Genomic DNA, 18774 nt, shown 5'->3' with positions numbered 1-18774 from the left:
GTAGCAGACTCTTCCAAAGAAAATATGTCAGGAGGTTCCAGAGTTTGTTGCTGTGATTCTTGTTTTTTCTTGTTTTTTTAATTATTATTTTAACAATGTTCCTGATGTTTCTTTTGTTCCAGATTAATTTCTGGCAGTTTTTGGTACTAGCTGCAACATTTTATTTTATTAATTCTGAGACCTCTTGGAACAAAAAAAGTCTCCTTCTCTTCTCTTTTTTTAGAAAAGGGTTTTTCTTAGAACTTAAGTGCATCATTGAAATGCAAATATTTCATGTTAGCTCTGTAACTCTAGGATTCTTTTTAAAACAACCTCAACAAATTGTGCCCTGGTTAAATTTTTTTTTGGAAGAGCCCTAGTGCAGATGGAAAAAAATCACCACAAACAGCCACCCGGTCCAGCTCTCCAAAAATGGAATACCAGGGAGCTATATTGCACGAATGCACATGTTTTAGACCATTCTGGAAGATCCCAGCATTAACTTACATCATGTTACTATAACAAATGGGGAGGAAGCAATTTCTTGTGTTTTTCTTTCCTTTTCCTTTTAGTTGCTGTTTGATAGGCCCTATAGCAGGACATTAGAAGCCGAAGCTGACAAGGTTGGACTTCAGTTTGCAGCTAAGGTAATAATAATAATAATAATAATAATAATAATAATAAATTAATACAAGTTTACTTTGGCTGCATTTAGGTATATTGTGATGGTAATAAATACTGAGATAGTAATAAATACTGTGATGTTCATAAATACTTTTCATTACATTTCATTGATGTCTTTGAATATTGTATTACAGTACTGGACTCATCAATATGTGAGAGGAGAAAAAGAAAAAAAAAAACCTGTATCACTACTGCCACCTACTGTAAATAGTGTGTGTTATTACACTAACTGCCTTGGCTGCTAAAATACAGATTACCTTAATGAACCATTTAGAAATTTGAAAATATTGCAGGGATTTCATTATTATTGTAAGCGGTAATGCTGTAGAGGGGTAGAAAAACCTGTGGAGAAAAATGTTGATATTGTGTGCCTTCAAGTTTATTCTGATTTACAGCGACCCCTTTGTAGTGTTTTCTTTTTAGATTGTAAGCCCGAGGGCAGTGAACCATCTAACTAAAAAGATTGTATGTACAGCGCTGTGTAAATTTACAGCGCTTCATAAATAATGGTTAATAATAATAATTGGCAAGATTTGTTGAGGGGAGGTTTGTCATTGCCTTCTCCTGAGACTGAGAAACTGTAACTTGTCCAGGATTACCCAGTGGGCCTTCATAGCTGAGTGAGGATTTGAACCCTAGTTTCCTAGAGTTCTAATCCAGCATAGGATCCACCTTCTGGCTCCTATAGAGAAAAATACGGGTGGGGGGATTTCAGATGAATTCTTTGGCCATCTTCCAATTGGTATTCCTAACTAAAGTAGATATGTTGAATTGGTGGACACTTGGTAAGTTCATGTGAGTTCAGTTGATTCAGTGTGTGTACCGTAGCTGAACCAGCAGGCATTGATACCTCATAGTTGTGTTATAAACATTTTTTGTTTGAAAAAGGAGGGGGAAGTGAAAATAGTGGAGCCCTATTAACTAATCATCAACTTTATACCTGTCAGCAATTTTGGCTAAACAGGTAATATGAAAAGGGTGTGTAAAGTAACACACCACAGCTTGAGTCTTGTTGCTAGCCTCAGCTAGAATAAACCCATTACAGTGTGTCCTTGTCTTATGTGGGGGATCCATTCTAGACTCCACCCCCCCTCCCGCATAAGGCAAATTCTGTGTATGCTTGAGCCCCATTGAAACTAATGGGGCATGGGCACAGTGGTGCGCTGGTGCGCCATTTCCTGCTTGTCACACGGCTTTTGGTGTAAGATGAAAGCTGCGTATAAGGCACCCGTGTATGATGTGGACGCACTGTATATCAATTAATATACATGAGTATTGGTTTACTAAGTTCATTAAGTCTGTTTAGCTGAGAATAACAGTTATGCAGTCAGCCCTCCACATTTGTGGCTTTCACTTTTGTGGATTATTCATGGATTTGAGTCATATGTTCTGTCTAGAAATCTCTAGATCCTCCAGTGGAACTCAGCCAGAAATTGACCATACAATTGCAATGGAAGAGATTCCTAGAAAAAAACATTTCTCTAGGCATCTGTAGGTCCTCCAACATGATTCTGTGGTTGGCTTCTGGTGGATGTTGACCACAGAGTTGCACTGGAGGACCTAAAGATTCCCAGATAGGTGTTCTCTCAGATAAAAAAAATGGCTTTTTATTTGTGTTTTCTCCACTTTCATTGGAGTCCTGAGTCCCTAACCCCAGTGAAGGTGGAGGGCCTACTGTATTCAGGCCTATGTGAATATCCATAGTAATTTATATACATAGTATGTTAGCCATTGGAAAAAAAGTGTTTTGGAGGCTGCTTCACATGCCAAGATGTTTGTGTATTTGCAATACAGTAGTTCTTTCACCACATGACTTCAAACCTTTCAAGTCTGGTGCTTTGCAGTGGCATGGTTAAAATTGCAGCACCTCTGGTATTTTTTTCAATACATCAAGCAGCTGTCTACCATTGACCACATATATGTATGGAACCCAGATTTCAGTAAAGAGAACCAGTGAAGCCAGAAATACTTCCCACTGATGCTAGACATGCTTCAATGATGCTTATTTTTAGGATCGTGTTGGAGACATGCATGTTTTTCAGTCTTCATGGAATAATCCATCCTACCACATCTTTTAGGTTTATGCATAATATAGACACTCTGTGTTGATTTTATGTGTTGTTTTATGTTACATGTTTTTACAATTGTTGTGCATCTCCTTAAAATCTTTAGATGCAGTTTATGAATGTCCATAAATAACTGTATGAATAAATATCAAATACTTTGGCTTGTTACATAAGATTTTTATAGAGCATAATATTAATATCATATTAAATAGATAATTCAGCATATGCATTTATTCAGAGTACTGTGTGTTTATTATGCAGACAAATATCTTTTTTCCTCTGAAAGATCCTTCTTTCCTTCCTTCAGTGTCCTGTTTATTTGTCTAGAGCATTTTAAAAGTCTGTTTCCACTTTTTCCACATTGTTACAGCAGTTCTTCCTTTGCCTGTAAAGGTCAAGATCTTAACCCAGATGGTTTTGCTTCTATTAGCATAATTGGTATCTTCTCCTCTTGTGGTAACATATGTGCGCAGATGCCACCTGTTCAATTTAGAGAGCTGCTTGCATTTGCAGACACTGGGTGTTTTGCTTACAACTGAAGTTACTGTTCACATTCAACTTGTTTTTTCTCCTCCAGAAATTTATATGTGAATTAAAAGGATGTGAGTTTGGTAATAATAAGTTATTCTTCCCTTGACTCTTATGTTCAAACATATGTCACATTATGACCAAGCAGTTGCTCTTCAGTTTGACCCAATAATTAAATTCAGCAAACACTAGCTTTTCTGTTTGATTTTAAATAAATACATAGGTATAAATCCAGTTGCTAGTTCTAAATGGAGTAAATCCTTTGGGGACTTGGTAAATCAGCATTTACATATACAGTACCTGCATATACTCGACTATATGTCGACCTCATGTATAGGTTGAGGGCAGGTCTGGGGGCAAAATTAAGGATTTTGATATGACCCATGGATAAATTTGAGGATAAAACTTAGGGTCATGTAACAAAAGATCTAAAGGATGAAGCAAAGGAAAACAATGCTAAATAACTTACAAAATTCCAGCAGACTTAATTGTTTGGGCTCACAGTAAAGTTTGGATGGAGGAGGGAATAGAAGGGGGTCAGTGCTTCCAGGACAGATTATGCTCTTGCTTTTCACCAGGGGACGGTTCCCCTTTTTATAAGAGTTAATATACAGGACTTACATGGACCTGTGGATAAGTCCAGGTTTTTGGAGTCAACTTTTTGACTAAAATTTCTAGACTTATACATGAGTATATACAATATATAAATTCCCAGTGATTCAATGGGTCTACTCTAGTTGGGATTGGATTTCAGCCTGAGGTGGGCAATCGCTTTTACAAAAACCTATTCCCATAGTTATTTTTAACTATTGGCATAAAGTAGGTTATCTTTGATCACTCAACTTGTAGGTCATTCCACATTCTGGAACTACCTTGGGATTTTTATTTAAAACGGTAATTCTAAACATTTTCATTTGGATCACAGCAGCTTATAGTCTGAATTGCGACTCACTATTTTGATCCATGAAATGACACTCATCTGGCAACCATCTTAGATGGTAGACATACAGAAGCATCAGGTGGTAGAAGGTTGGTTTAAACTGCTAGCATGACTGGGCATCCTCTCAACCAAAAACAAAGTACTGTACTGTATCTATCCTCTGCTTGATTACTTCCTTCATTCTGTCACAAATAACTGTGTAATTTCAGAGCCCTTTTATCACAGACAGAACAAGATTTAATCAATTGCCCTAGCATTCTGGCAGATAATGTCATTGTTCTTCTATTCTGAAAAACATTGCTAAATTGTGCTCCTTTCTGTTTCCCTTCTATTTACCACTACAACTCTGGCACCAGCTTCATGGCATGATACAGGTTCTACATAGACTGAATACTGTAACATGTATAGAGTATATTATCTTTATCCTTGGATTTAATCTGATCAAGTCTATCAGATGACTAGGTCACTTGGTGATTACTCAGATTTTCATCAGATTGAATCTCTACCAAAAAGTTTGTGGAACTCCAGATAGCCTATATAAATGTTTCTTCTGCTGTAGGTGATTATTAACATGAATTTTTCTGTTGCTATGTGGTATATTTCTGAAAATATTTTTATGAGGCTGTGTTCTTTGTATCTCCTTCTCTTTGCTTCTAGGCTTGTATGGATGTAAGGGCAAGTTCTGTATTCTGGAAGCAAATGGAACTACTTGAGACTGTTCAGGGGCAACCAAAATTGCCACAATGGCTTTCTACTCACCCCTCACATGAGAATCGAGTTGAACATTTGGACAGACTTATACCAGAGGTAAGATACAAATCTGAAGATGGTTTGGGAATTGTTTTTATTTTTCCTTTTAAAACTGAGTTACCCTGATAACCCTTTATCATACCCTGGCAACCTTTTTTATTCATCATAGTGATGATGGGCCACATTGATTTGTAGTCATGATGGATATTTTATAAACTTGGTATTTATTAATCAAAAGTGTTTGTTTATTGTTATCTCAGCCTGCTGGGCCTTCACAGTTAATGCTCAGTGGATAATTTTTTTTCTCTATTAAAAAAAAAAGATTAAAACATCTTTTTTTAAAAAAGTAGTCTTTAAAAAGCCAACATTCTTTAACAAAAGGTGAAAACAGAACTTTAAAGTTAACCCTAAAATTGATTTTAAGTTTCACCAAATACAGTGGCAGAGTAAAATGGGTTCCCTTATCTAAAATGGCAAAATCAAGGCTTGCTTTTTGGAATTTATATATTTTTAGAATATTTTCAAGCTGCGGATAGTTGAATCTCTGGATAAAGAAATCATGGATATGGAGTGCTTACTGTGCATCTCAGTTCAGGACTTACTGTGTACGAATGCTATACACAGTATTTTCGTGCAAAAACCGGCATCTGTGCAAAAATATTATTTTCTGTGTAGAAAATGTCATTCCAGAGAAAATGGCTGCTTTCTGTGCAAAAACCACCACATGGTAATTTTGCACAGGATAACTCCCCAAGTACAGAATTTACTGATCATTCTGCCCTATAAACTTCCTACCTTATTCTAATAAGCTCTTTTCCAGTGATGTTGTAAACTGATCCAAGTTTAGCAACTAGATGTAGACCTGTTGCATTTCCTGAACCTTTAAAATAATAATGGTAGTTCAAGCCACTGCTGTTCGAAATGAAGCTCATTGGTTCAGGCCTAGCTTGCAAGCCAGCAGGTACTGGTCTCTGAAAAGTGCCCAGTTATGTTGTACATGTATTGCACTGGTCCATGGCATATTAGGGGGACAAATTACCAATCTGCCATATCAGATAGCTTGAGAAGGACTGGTTCAAGATGTATGTGCATGGTAGGGGAGGTTGGACTTAATATTTTTTTTTTCTTGGTGTGTTTTTGTGTATAACTGCTAAATTTCTTAAATTAATAAAAGTTTGGAAAGCATGCTGCAGATATATGGAAGAAATAGTGCTCAGAATACTTATAGGCTCCCCTGGTTTACAACTGTAACTCATATGAGAAACTCCTTGTCCAAAAAAGGCCTTTGTTATTGAAATACATTGACCTTATTTATTTGTTTAAACCCATGTACTGATCTAAGTGTGTAGTATGGGGAGAGTAATTTTTTCTGAGTTCCCTAAAACTGGCCCAAATTATATTTGCCTATTACTTATGCAAGGGGAGAAAACTCCTTACTGTTTTGAGGCTTATGTTATGGGATCTTTCCAGGATTAAAAAAGCAACTGCTGACTCTCATTGAGAAGCCATAAAATTCATTCTTCGTGTTTCTAATCTTGCAAGGCTGGCATATAACAATTTTTAAAGCACTGACACATTTATGCAGAGAAATACCATTACTGTCCTACCTTGAGTTTTGCAGTAAGAAATAGAAAGAGATCTTAAATTTTGCATGGGAAAGAAGGAACATTTGCTTTTAGGATGGTTGAGGAGAGATTTAAAATGTAACATTAGGTTTTAGGGGTTTAGAAGAGGAAGAAAGTCAGATGGGAAATTTAACACATGGATAACCAAAGACAAAATTCAGAGAAGCAAGAATGTAAATGTACTTTTTGGGATGAATTTCACTTTGCATCTTACCCATGAGTCAGAGTTCAGGTGTAAGAATTAATACTGCATTGCTTCTGCCTTCCCCTTCAAGGCTTTTGGAGAGAAGGTGGACTTGAATGTTCATGACATTCGTTTTTTTAATGTGTCCAAATGTTGTACATAACATATATATCACTACAGTTCAGAGGCAAATTTGTGTGGGTGTTTGTTTTGTATGTGTGTTTGCATTACCTCTACAGGGATGGCAAATGTAACATTGTTTCATTTTAAAATTTGCTGCAAATCCAGGAGCAATATTATGGACATATATATTAGTTTTAGTTGTTTTTTTGCTGCATAGCAGAGGATTGATGTGAATCTAAATTTGTTTCCTATTCGTTTCTGGGCGCAATACAAGGTGTTGGTCATTACCTATAAAGCCCTAAATGGCTTGGGTCCAGGGTACCAGATGGACCGCCTCTCCCCATACAATCCGCCCCGCACCCTCAGATCATCTGGGCAGCAACTTTTAAGAGTTCTGGAGGCTAGATTAGTTTCTACCTCCAAGAGGGCCTTCACGATCTCTCCCCCCAGCCTCTGGAACTCGCTGCCCACAGAGCTTCACGCAGCCACCTCCCTACCCCAATTTAAGAAGGGGTTAAAAACCTATTTATTCGGTCAGGCTTACCCCTGAATATTTCCCCCTAGATTATTATTCTCCCCCCCTCCCTCTGCCAGCACTGTAGACTGGCATGAGGTTGCAATGTTTTTAAAATGTCTAGCTCTTTATTGTATAAGGATTTTGTATTTTGTACTTGCTTGATGTCTATTGTATTATATTACTCTGTTGTGCACCGCCCTGATTTGAAGAAGGGCGGTATAAAAATAAAACTTTTATTTATTATTATTATTTAAATGGCTCTTATGGTCCTTTAAGACTCTATGATTGTATGTCAGCAGGTTTAAAAGTCTTGTTTGCTACCTCTGGGGTTTGGGGATGAGACATAGAGTGAAAGACAGAGGTGGTGTCTGCATGGGCCAGAATTCTCCAGGAACAACACAGATTATTTTGGCTCCAAAGCTGACACTATGCCTTCCTGTTACCTGGGCCCTCCATTGTGATGCCAGGCGGCTGTTTGTACATGTGTCCTGCTGTGCTGCCTGGTGTTGCTGCTCCATGTTGCTCAGTCTGAGGCCAGAATGAGGCGTCCAGTGCCAATCACATGGCTGGGTACCTTGTTACAACTTCAGAGCGAGCAATGTATGGTGGTGGTGCTGAGTGGCACAGTGTGACATGTGTTCTAACAGGTGCCCATAGTTGCAATGAAAGGTTCTTGATCTTATGGAAGGATCTGGAGCAAAACGTGAGTTTTTAAGAAAAAAAATTAAGGAGGTTATACAGCAGGTTTAGTGCAAAACTGGGCAGACATTGTCCCAACAGTTGGCACCAGAACTGAAGATTAGGTCCTGCATCATCAGGACTCCTCGCTGTGGGAACAGAGGGGGGCCATTTTATTTGGCCCAAGCAGGTAGGGCCAGAGACAGATCTTTTTGGATCATAGACAGATTTTTCCAAGTGTGAGTTATTATGGGCTATCATAATAAGGGTTTGGGGAATGTTGAAAGAACTTGAAGTAACCACAATGAGAATATTATGAGATGCAATTGAAATCCTAGATACAAATACCCTAAAACCACCATATTTTTGTTTATAGGTTTTCTTTAAAACTCAGGGCCCGAACAGACAGACCAAAATAAAGCGGCATTGGGTCACTTTGGAGGTATCCTGTTTAAATGACACACGAATCTTAAGAGGCCAGAAGCTGCGCCAAAGCTGTGCTCCAGTCTTTAGGACTGGAACATGGCTTTGGTGCGGCTTCTGGTTTCTTAGGACGCATGCATCATTTAAACAACATACCTCTAAAGTGACCTGAAGCAGCTTTATTTTGGCCTGTCTGTTGAGGCCTTCCGTTATTTCACTTAGTTCATTCCATTTCAAATTATGTTTTCAATGTTTAGAGAGAGATTTGCAAAAAGTGAAAATGGCACTTTACGTGTTATTGAACACTATGCCTGTCATTGCCTAGGGAAATTTGTCCCTTGGGGTTTGTTTGTTAGCTGGCCTTTCAGGTGGGTAAATTTATTTACCAGTTACCAAATCCCAAAGTTGGATGTGATTGTGTCATTTGCTTTGAGGGATCTTAATATGATGTCTTGATTCTGTGCAGTGCTATTTGATAGTAGACAGTTGAACTTTCTGTAGGCATAATTTACATGGTGCATTTTGATTCTGACTTTAAGAACTTGTCTCAAATGCCAGAGCTCTCACTGCTGAAAGAGCTCAGAATTGTGTACCTTCGTGATACCATACCAATGGGAGAGAAAATTTCCATGTACATTGCCAACTGCCAGCTTCTCATCTGTCCAGCAATTGCTAAACTTAGTCTCAGGGTAATGGTAGGCACTTCAAGTAAATTGCATTGCTGTGTCTCTTTACATGCCTGACCAGATCACAGATCATAAAGACTTTATGTTGAACCATACTGTGGTATTGTCACAGAGATTGGAATTAAAAAGAAACAAAGCCTGTCTCAGTCTCTTTGTGTCCTTTCCCTTACATCTTCTTTAGTATGATAAACACTGGCCTGACAAACATTACAGCCTGATCAGGCTGCTATGATTCCTGTTGCTAAAGGTTTTACATCACTGAAAACATGAGTGTGGCTTCTCTTTCTTCAGACCAAGAAGCGGCTGCCAGTGTTGTGAACTGTACTCTTCTAGGGTAGACCCCACACTCTCTTTTGCATAGAACAGGGGTGGGCAGTGTGTGGCTGTGGGGTCACATGTGCCCTCCACAGCTGTTTTTAAAACCTTTTAATTCTTCCAGACTGTCCTTTTCTACCGCATCACCCAGTGAATTGCATCTCCTGGAAACCGCCAGGAGCATCAGTTCATCTTTTAAATAAGTTCCACACCCTTTACTTTGGAGTTGTTTCAGAACCAAAGTTCTGGCTATTCATGATTTGTTATTTTCTGTTTATTATTAATTTCTTTATTTTTGATATGTTGCACAATTCTGTGCCACCTCCCGCATCTACTGGCGAAGAAAACTGGCCCTTGGATGTGCTGCTATTTGCTACCTTTAGCCTGGAACTATGAAATTTTGGATATAAATTCATTATTGCCCTTATAGCACTTTCCCTTTTTGAATGCCAGGCCATTAATGCAGCCTTGCAGGCCATAAGAATTTCCCAATGGCCAGTTCTTGCAATCCAGACCTCCTTCGTAGGGATACTACATTAAAGGCCCTAAGTGGGACAAAAATCTTACTCAACAACTTCTCATAATGAGGACTCCTGTGAGTGGAAGTGTGTATACAAGGGGAAAATGAGTCTGAAAACCAAATGAAAACTTTTTTTTTAAACAAATATAATTCATTAAAAGGAATTAGATATTTCCTAATGATTTAGAGAATTCATCCTGGATTTCCCCTATCTAAATCTAATGTTAAATCAGGCAGGCTAAGATTATATGTAAAACAGGATGATTTTAGTAACTAAAACCTCATGATAATAATCCATGAGAAGTTACTCACTAATGAGATGATAATCCAGAATACTGATGATTACTGGCAAGGAGATGAGAAAGAAGATAATATATTTTCAAACCTTAGGTGTATTACATACAGTTCAGCAATTGTTTAGATGAGAAGAAGGCACTTAAAAAAACAGCTGAACTAGTATCATGCTATTATTCTGCATAGTGCACTTTATCAGTTCAAACTGTTCCTGATTCCAGGAAAAGCAGCATTGAAAGTATATTTTGTTGCGACACCACTATGGCATAGGATTGTAGAAATCTCCATGTCTTTGTAATATGGAAGGTCTACGCCAATAACAGCAATTTAAAAGTGGAATGGACTGTCTTGGATGATGGTGAACACTCTGTCTTTGGAGGTCTTTAAACAGTGGTTGGATCACGGCCTTCAGGAGTGTTTTAGTTGTGTATTCTTGCATGGCAGGGTTTGGCCTGAATTTATGAATGGTCGGTCTTTTCAGATCTGGGACCCCAAACATACACTTGGGAACCCACTTCATAGGTTGCAGTCCTAAACACCATTGAGCTAAGGGGCGAAGCAGACGCTGCCCCTTCCGAAGGTGTATTGGGGCCACGGCAGCTGCACACGGCCCAAATCGGCCTTGAAGCTGGCCAAAAACAAAAAGCTGTTCCATTTTGGGTTGGCAAAAGGTGGCTTTTTCTGGCCACTGTGGTCCATGGGCGACTTCAGTCTGCTCCAGTGGTGTGCTGTGTGTAAATGCCATGCTGCCAGAGCACCTGGAAGCTGGCCTATGTCCGGGAGTCTTGGGGGCATGCGTTGTTTGTACGCCATGATCCCAAGCCAGCTGGAAGCCAGTTATTTATGTTGATGTGTTTTGCCCCTAAGTTTAAATATGCATAAATACAGTTGTGCCCCAGTTACCCATGGGGGATATGATCCAAGACCCCCCAGTGGATGCCTAAGACTGTGGATAGTACTGAACCTTATACCAGTAATGTTTTCAAACCATGATTGACCATGGGTAACTGAAATGACAGAAAGCAAAACTAGTTGAATACAAGTAGTCTAGATACTATTGCCATTAAACAATACCTTTAACTGGGGCATGGCATCTCTTCATTGAGATTAAATTTTCTGTTAAGGGGCTCACCTGTCCATAGTGAAAATTGCTGTAAGTATCATTTTGACTGGCATGTGGCTATAGCCATGCTGAGCATGACCCTACCTTGATCATGCCTGTGGTCTTCGTTTTATATTTAATGGTGTAAAAATCAATGTGTTATGTATTTAATCAGGCACTTCTTGATCCCTCAAGCTGCTTGATGTGGAATAAAAGCAGAAACCTCCACAGGGTAGAAATGTCCCCCTGAGCTATCTTGATGGATTATTTTTTGTTGGTGGTGGAGGTGGTACCACTATTTTAGATAAATGAAACCAGAAGAAAGGAAGATAGGCACTATATAGTAAAAAAGCCCAGAGATTTAAAAATGCTAAATTAGTTTAAAAGAGGATTACATGTTCTCTTTCCAAGATACAAATAAAATCTTTATATTTCTACTTGGCGTGAATAATGCTGTTTGACATTAATGCAGTGTCAACTCTTTTCGTGGCTTATGTTCAGGGAGTGAAGAAGAGCAAACTCGTGTCAATGTAAATACCTGTTTAGTTATTGATTAATTGCTGAATTGAAAATGGCTTGAAATACCTCTATTGACTTTTTTATGAGCAATATTGAAATAACTATAACAAAATAGTTTTTGAAAAGTATGGAAAATAGATAGAAGTATGATATAAAATAATCATACTAGGGGAAGCATGTAGAATTTTTAACTCAAAGTTCTTTGCCACAACATTTGATTGCCCTGATGCATGTAACCTATACTCAGGACAAGAGGCTGTCATTAGAACAGAATACAGTGCGCCCATGTCATACACAGGCATGCTTTACGCGGCTTTCAGCATATGTTGAAAGCCGTGTGTGGAGAAAGGGGTGGCACGTCCCATTGGGAGTAATGGAGTAATGCCCCACCATGCTGTCATGTGCTTGGGCCTCATTCATTTAAAAGGGGCTCGAGCATGCATGGAATTTGCTTTATGCCGGGGAGTCTGGAATAGATCCTCTGCATAAAGCAAGGGCGCACTGTACAGAGAAACAGAATTGTCCACAATCGGAAAGGTGGTCAGGCAAGGCTTTTATTTATTTTATTAGAGTACTTATATCCTGCCCTTCAGCCCTAAAGGCTATCAGAGCGGCTTGCAATTATTATTTTTAATTAGACGGTTCCCTGCCCTCAAGCTTACAATCTAAAAAGACACAACACAAAAGGAGAAGGGAATGGTTGTGGGGAAGAGGATCAGGTCCAGCAGTTCTTCTCTCTTCTCTGAGGCCTGGACCAAGGCAGATGGACTGGAGGGAGGGCTCTTCTTCTTAGTTTAGGCAAGGTCTGATGGAGCTGGCAGGCCTCACTCTCCCTCTGATGACATAGATGGCAAAGGGAGAGCACATCTGCTTACTCTAGGCTGCATTCTAACACCTTATTTGTTCAACTTGTATTCTGAAAATATATGCAGAGCAGGTTTAGACTCAGAGGTAGAGCAAAGGTCAGAGGAAGGAATATCAACAATCTAAGATATGCATATGACACCATACTACTAGCAGAACATAATAAAGACTTGGAACAATTACTAAAGAAAGTCAAAGAAGAAAGTGTTAAGGCGAACTTACTGTTGAATATTAAGAAAACCAAAATAATGATCACAGAGTTGTTACATAAAATCAGTGGAGGCAATGAAGAAATTGAAATAGTTCAAGATTTTGCATACCTTGGATAAGTCATTGAACAGAAAAGAGACTGTAGTCAAGAAATCATAAGACTAGAACTAGGAAGGACAGCTATGAAAGAACTAGAAAAGACTGTAGTTCAGAGATAGACAACTGAATGCTAAAGTTAGGATTCTCCATACCATCATATTTCCCATCATTATATATGGATGTGAGAGCTGGACAGGGAAGAAAGCTTATAGGGAAAAAATAAACTGATTTGAGATGTGATGATGGACAGTTAAAAAGCTAACTCTCTGGATGACTAAAAAGACAAACAAATGGGTCCTAAAACAAATCAACCCTGAACACTCCCTAAAAGCCAAGATGACTACATTAAGGCTTTTGTAGTTTGGGCACATCATGAGAAGGCACGACTGATTAGAAAAGTTAGGAGGCAGACCACTGGATACACTTGATCAAGGAGGACATGGATCTGGCTTGGAGGTATCTCATTCATAGAGTTGCCATAAATTGAGGTTGACTTGAAGGAAGCTACCAACAATAACAACAAAACTACTAGCCATAAACTGTCCCAAAAGCAGGAATTAAAGGGAGTGAATGGATGGAACTTTATGGTATGTGCTTGAAATACTATGTGTATCGGCTTGGCAGCTACCTCACCACCTGCCACCAATTACGTAGAAAATACTATTAGTATTTCATTAGCTGCCATCAACTATGTGTTGAGGTGACAACATGTCACTGCCAAATCTTTGAAACCCCTTTACATTGTGTGCCACTGTGACACCAATTATGTGTGGAGACCCTTGAACTCAGATCTCTCACAAAGGACTCGCACACTAGAATTCTCTTCAGTTGCCAACACTCTGGGTTTTTAAAATCCCAACCACTTGGCACCAATTGTCACTTTTTAACTACATACTCACTATCTGAAGTGTCCTAATTAATAAAAAGTCTTTTCCCTTTGGTAGCATTTTACTTACGTTTGGTAGTGTGGATGATGTTATCTGAAAGCACACTTCAGGCAACGGCTTGTTGAAACAAAGGAATGAATTTTATTTACAAGCAAGGTTGAATACAGTATCTTTCTTGTAGGATGTTCAAACTTGATACGGTGTATAACTTGTTTCAGTACAGTCCACCCTTGCCTTATGTGGGGGATCCATTCCGGACCCCCCACGTAAGGCAAAAGGCATGTATGCTTCATCCCTTATAGATGAAGAGGTTGTACATACAGCCCCAAATAAGCGGTATCCTACCACCCCTTTCAGTGCTGGATCGGGGCTGCAGCAACTGCATGCTGTGGCCCCATTCCAGCACTTTGCCAGCTCTAAAAGATATTGCAAAATGGTGCTCCTTTCAGAGCCGGCAAAAAGGCACTCCTTTCAGTGTGTGGGTAGCATCATGCCAGCATGGGGGCAGCATTGGGGCATGCATTGTCCAAACTCCACTCCACCATGCCACCCCCACGCTGTGCTTCAAGCCAGTCTGTACAGCCCCTTAGTCCTCTCAGAACCTTTATTTAGCCCCTGTAACTCTTAACTCTTCTGGTTATCTGTTACACCAACAGCCACTCTAACTGAACTTCCTTGGTTTCCTAAAATTTTATTTCCTCTGTTCTCTAGATGGCTTTACTAATCTCCACCACCTGCTAGTGATATATATATATCCCACAGTACACTTTAACTCCAGACTCCCCTAGTCCTTAACTTGGGTAACTAAACCCCTTCTAACTGCACCTTACAGCAGTCTCCCTCAACCTCCTCCACTGGTATCCCCTCAGGGTACAATGACACGCTCCCCTAATATATGGCTCCACCTTTATATTTATACCTGCTCTTGGGAGCAGCACCCACCCTTTCTAGCTTCACTCCCATTAGCTGTTCTCAACATTCATCTAAACTGCCTGTGTTCTTCACACTATGATTGTACAGAATGGGCTAATACCACTTTTGCAACACCATCATTAGATCCACACTGAGTAATGTTGCATTGATGTGAATGGGGTTTGAAACCCAGCCTCAAGTCATCTAGTTTGGTTGATGCAGGCCAACCCTGCTGATCCGTGGCAGGATCAGGCTTGATCTTTTTTGTGCAGACGTGGATCCAGAGGATCTGGTTTAACCCCAGAGTAAAGATGGGTTATTCATCTGAGAAGCCTCCCAGTCGCTGCATCTGATGCACAAATGGAGTGCCTGGACACGTGGGTGCAGCCATGTCACTGTAAGACGTTCATGCCCACCTAGGTCATGTGCATAGTATGGAAGCACAACATACCAGCACCAAAGCACTTAGGCTGTTAATCTGTTTATCAGGCTTAAAGAAAGACACAGACAACACTTTCAGTCAGCAAGGCTTTACTGGTGGCACACAGCATACTGGTTACAGAGTCAGTTTAATACAGATACTGAAGGTGACCTTGATTCCCACCCTTACTCTTTCTGCAGAATGAGAACAACTGAGCAGGCAGATAACAATTGTGCCTGACTCCTCCTCTTGTTTTTCTTTCTGCACCTGTAAAAACTTACTATAAGGTCTATATATAATGACAAGCCAATGCCCTGTTTCCATGTCATATGGCGCAACTGTGGGAGCTTCTCAAATGGATCACCCACCGGAAAGTTAAGGAGCGGCACACTAGTCCTGGATCGGTGCGGGGATGGGTATGTGAACACTCACCTGTCCCCATGCTGATCCATGGACTAACCTGGGTGAGCACTGGGATGAGGAAAGCTCATGCTATCCTTGCCCTTCTGATCAGGCCCAGAGTTACTGAAATAAAATTTCCAATACTGGCAATGGATCTTATCCAAAGGAGATTATTGTTCTGCATCTGATAAGTACCAAAAGTCAATGATGCTATAATATACTAATGAGTTGTTCTGTCCTGAATACTATAATACACTAAAGACTTATTGCATCCTGAAGAAACCTTTACTTGTGTAACAAATTCTCAGTATGTTTAAAGTCACAGTATCTTTACATATAGTTAAATTAATTAGTGAGCAGTAAATATATAAACCCTACCTATTTATTTGAAAGTGGTTTCATTACATTCATCATTGTTTGTTTTCATAATCTTCCAATGCACTTTGTTTTTGCCTGTTTTCCTGGCAACAGTGTTATGTACAGGTTGATGGGTTCAGTTTTAAAAATTAATAATGAGTTTCTTTGGCAGTTAACTGAATTTTTAAAAATTCTTTTTTCCTCCCAGGCACTTAAAATAAGGGAACTCTGCAACTGCCCTAAGTTGTCTGGTCAGGATCCACGCCTTATTTTCAAACTGAGCATGCAGCACCTCTTGCAAGCATCTGAAGACAAGAAAGCCTCAAATGCCACTCATCATGGTCTTGACAAAACAAAAGTGAATCTTCCTTACATGAAAAAAGAAAAGATGCCTGTAGACGTTGTAGCTGGAGAACTTTCAAGGTGAAGGCATATCCTCTGTACATTGGTCTTATGCAGACCTTTATTGCACAGTGATTTTTCTTCCCATAATTTTAAGGAATTTGGAAATAGCAAAATGGACAGATGGTAATGAATTATGATGGTAGCTTTGGGACTGCAGTATAAGTTTGGAATTTAACCATAGCATGGAATTGCAGAAGAATTCTTGTTTTGATCAGTTACCTTTAGAGGAGAAAATTGGAAACCCTTGCTTTTGTGGTATGTTGGTCAGCACCCAGTGTAAGCATAACAGATCCTCACACAGAGACCCCCTAAACCCACAATCTAACAGGACAGTGCTGCCTTTACAGTACTTACTTTCCTAGCTCTTTCTTCTGCAGCCTTTGAAGCTGCCTGAAGCTCTAGAGGAGTTTCCCAACCCTCTGAAACAGGTTCTTGGCATGCATAGGAGGCTGTGGTGGGAAAGTGAAATCTTCCTGATTCTCCTGGATTCTGCTATTCCACCAACTGGTGTGGTATCCTGTCCAGTTAAATTATAATCTGACTCCAAATTGATCCAGCAACAAATAAATCCTTTCCAGATTATGTTTTCTCAAATTGACATTTCTAAGCTACCTCTATTTTTCAGGTGGTAGAGGGGTACTAGCAAGCTAGTAACACTGTTCCTGAAGATTTCAAAAAGGTTTAATCCACTGGCTCTTGTTGGACACAGATCTTTTCATTTTCTGTACAGAATGAAATAGTCTTCCTTTTTGTTGTTACCCACCTGGGTTTGCTCTTAAATTCAGTTATCTGTGTCCATCTTGTGTGGAACATAATGAGAGGAACTTGCTGCTTGTTACAAGAAGCAATAAATTGACCAGTGGGCTGGTCAGAATACTGCCTAATTGCTTGACTTGATACCGAGATGCTTTTTTTAGTACTTTAAAAAGGGAAATTGAGTCAACATTTCACTTTAAATTAGTTCCAGAGAACTGTGCAGTTAACCTTATAGTGTATAAACTGATATATGGCATAAGGTGAAAATGTGCTAGTTAAAATCTGGCATTTAATGCTGAATGCAGTAAGTTATTTGTCAGCATCTTAAGGAAAAAAGATTCCACTTGGAGAAAATATTTAGTTACAATACAACATTTTCTGAACAAGAGATAGGAAAGCTAGCCAAAAAAAGAGGATTTTTTTCATTTGTCATTAAAAATGTTAAAATGCATTGATTAGTTATTCTGCAAATGTGGTGTTTATAAAAGTTATGTTAAAGTTTCCATCCCAATTTGTATTACGTTACAACAGTAAAAACCTTACCAGAATGAAGATGAAACATCCACCCATGATTTTTCCCCATTTCTCCCTGGGTGGGGGATGTATTTGAACCATGGAAGAAAAGGAAATAGCTGTATGAATGTTTGAAAACCCTATTTGTCATCCACTCTGGGTGTTTGGCTATTTTGGATTACTCTTCATTCTACTCCTCCCCATATGCGTTTAGGCGTGGGAGGACATTTTTGTCCTATAAATACCAGTACATTGGAATTTCTATGAGGTGAAAATATGACCCAGAAATCACCCAGTGCCAGTTTGCTTTTTTTTTAAATTGCATTTGGAGTTGGTGATACCTGGTTCCGCAGCAGGTGGTTCACCATCAGCACCAGGAAGAAAATAGATAAGCCAGTTATTCAATTTAAATGAATTTATTCAAGAAAATAATAAATTATTCTAATCTAATCATGTATTAAATAAATATATCACTTGATCCTTATTAAAATACTGATGTTGAAGTTAATAACTAGGCCTACTCACATGCATCTGTAGTATTTTTAACCCCCACTTGGATAGAGTGAGTTATATTTGCAATTAATATTATATTAAAACGTTCCTTAAGTTACAGTTGACCCTCTATATCCACGGATTCTTTATCCATGGATTCAAGAATACACAGCTTGAATTTAATATATATATATATATATATATATATATATATATGAAATTATGCAAATAATAATATTTTTTTATTTGTATACCGCCCTCTGGCAAACCAATCCGGGCGGTTAACAACAGTAAAATATAAAATATGACAATTAAAAACACTTTATCCCTCCCCCCCTTAAGACAGTATTAAACAGTATAACATATTAAAACACAATGTCAATGCATAAAAACAACAGTTAAAAACTAAAAACCCTGATATCCCTCTGTTGATCCTCGACCATCACTAAGATGGGGCCACCGGAGGAATGAGGGAATCAGGAACCTGGGCCGGGATGGTTAATCTGGAAAGGCCTGCCGGAAG

General features: G+C 39.0%; 1 protein-coding gene across 2 annotated transcripts in view; it reads left to right on the top strand.

Moving 5' to 3' along the window:
* Window positions 1-18774, top strand: part of OMA1 (OMA1 zinc metallopeptidase) — a 61553-nt gene that overhangs the window by 12874 nt on the left and 29905 nt on the right. For both annotated transcript variants that reach the window (XR_006103554.1, XM_042463772.1), the window contains exons 7-9: window positions 552-626; window positions 4855-5004; window positions 16294-16508. Coding sequence is in view for 1 of the 2 variants with exons in the window: in XM_042463772.1 (XP_042319706.1) it covers window positions 552-626; window positions 4855-5004; window positions 16294-16508 (440 nt within the window). In the remaining variant the exon portion in view is untranslated. The remainder of the gene's footprint in view (window positions 1-551; window positions 627-4854; window positions 5005-16293; window positions 16509-18774) is intronic.

Source organism: Sceloporus undulatus, chromosome 4, assembly GCF_019175285.1.
Source record: "Sceloporus undulatus isolate JIND9_A2432 ecotype Alabama chromosome 4, SceUnd_v1.1, whole genome shotgun sequence".
In the NCBI taxonomy this organism is placed as follows: Eukaryota; Metazoa; Chordata; class Lepidosauria; order Squamata; family Phrynosomatidae; genus Sceloporus; species Sceloporus undulatus.
The sequence above is the reverse complement of the archived record's forward strand: the minus strand, read 5'-3'. Positions and strand labels throughout refer to the sequence as shown.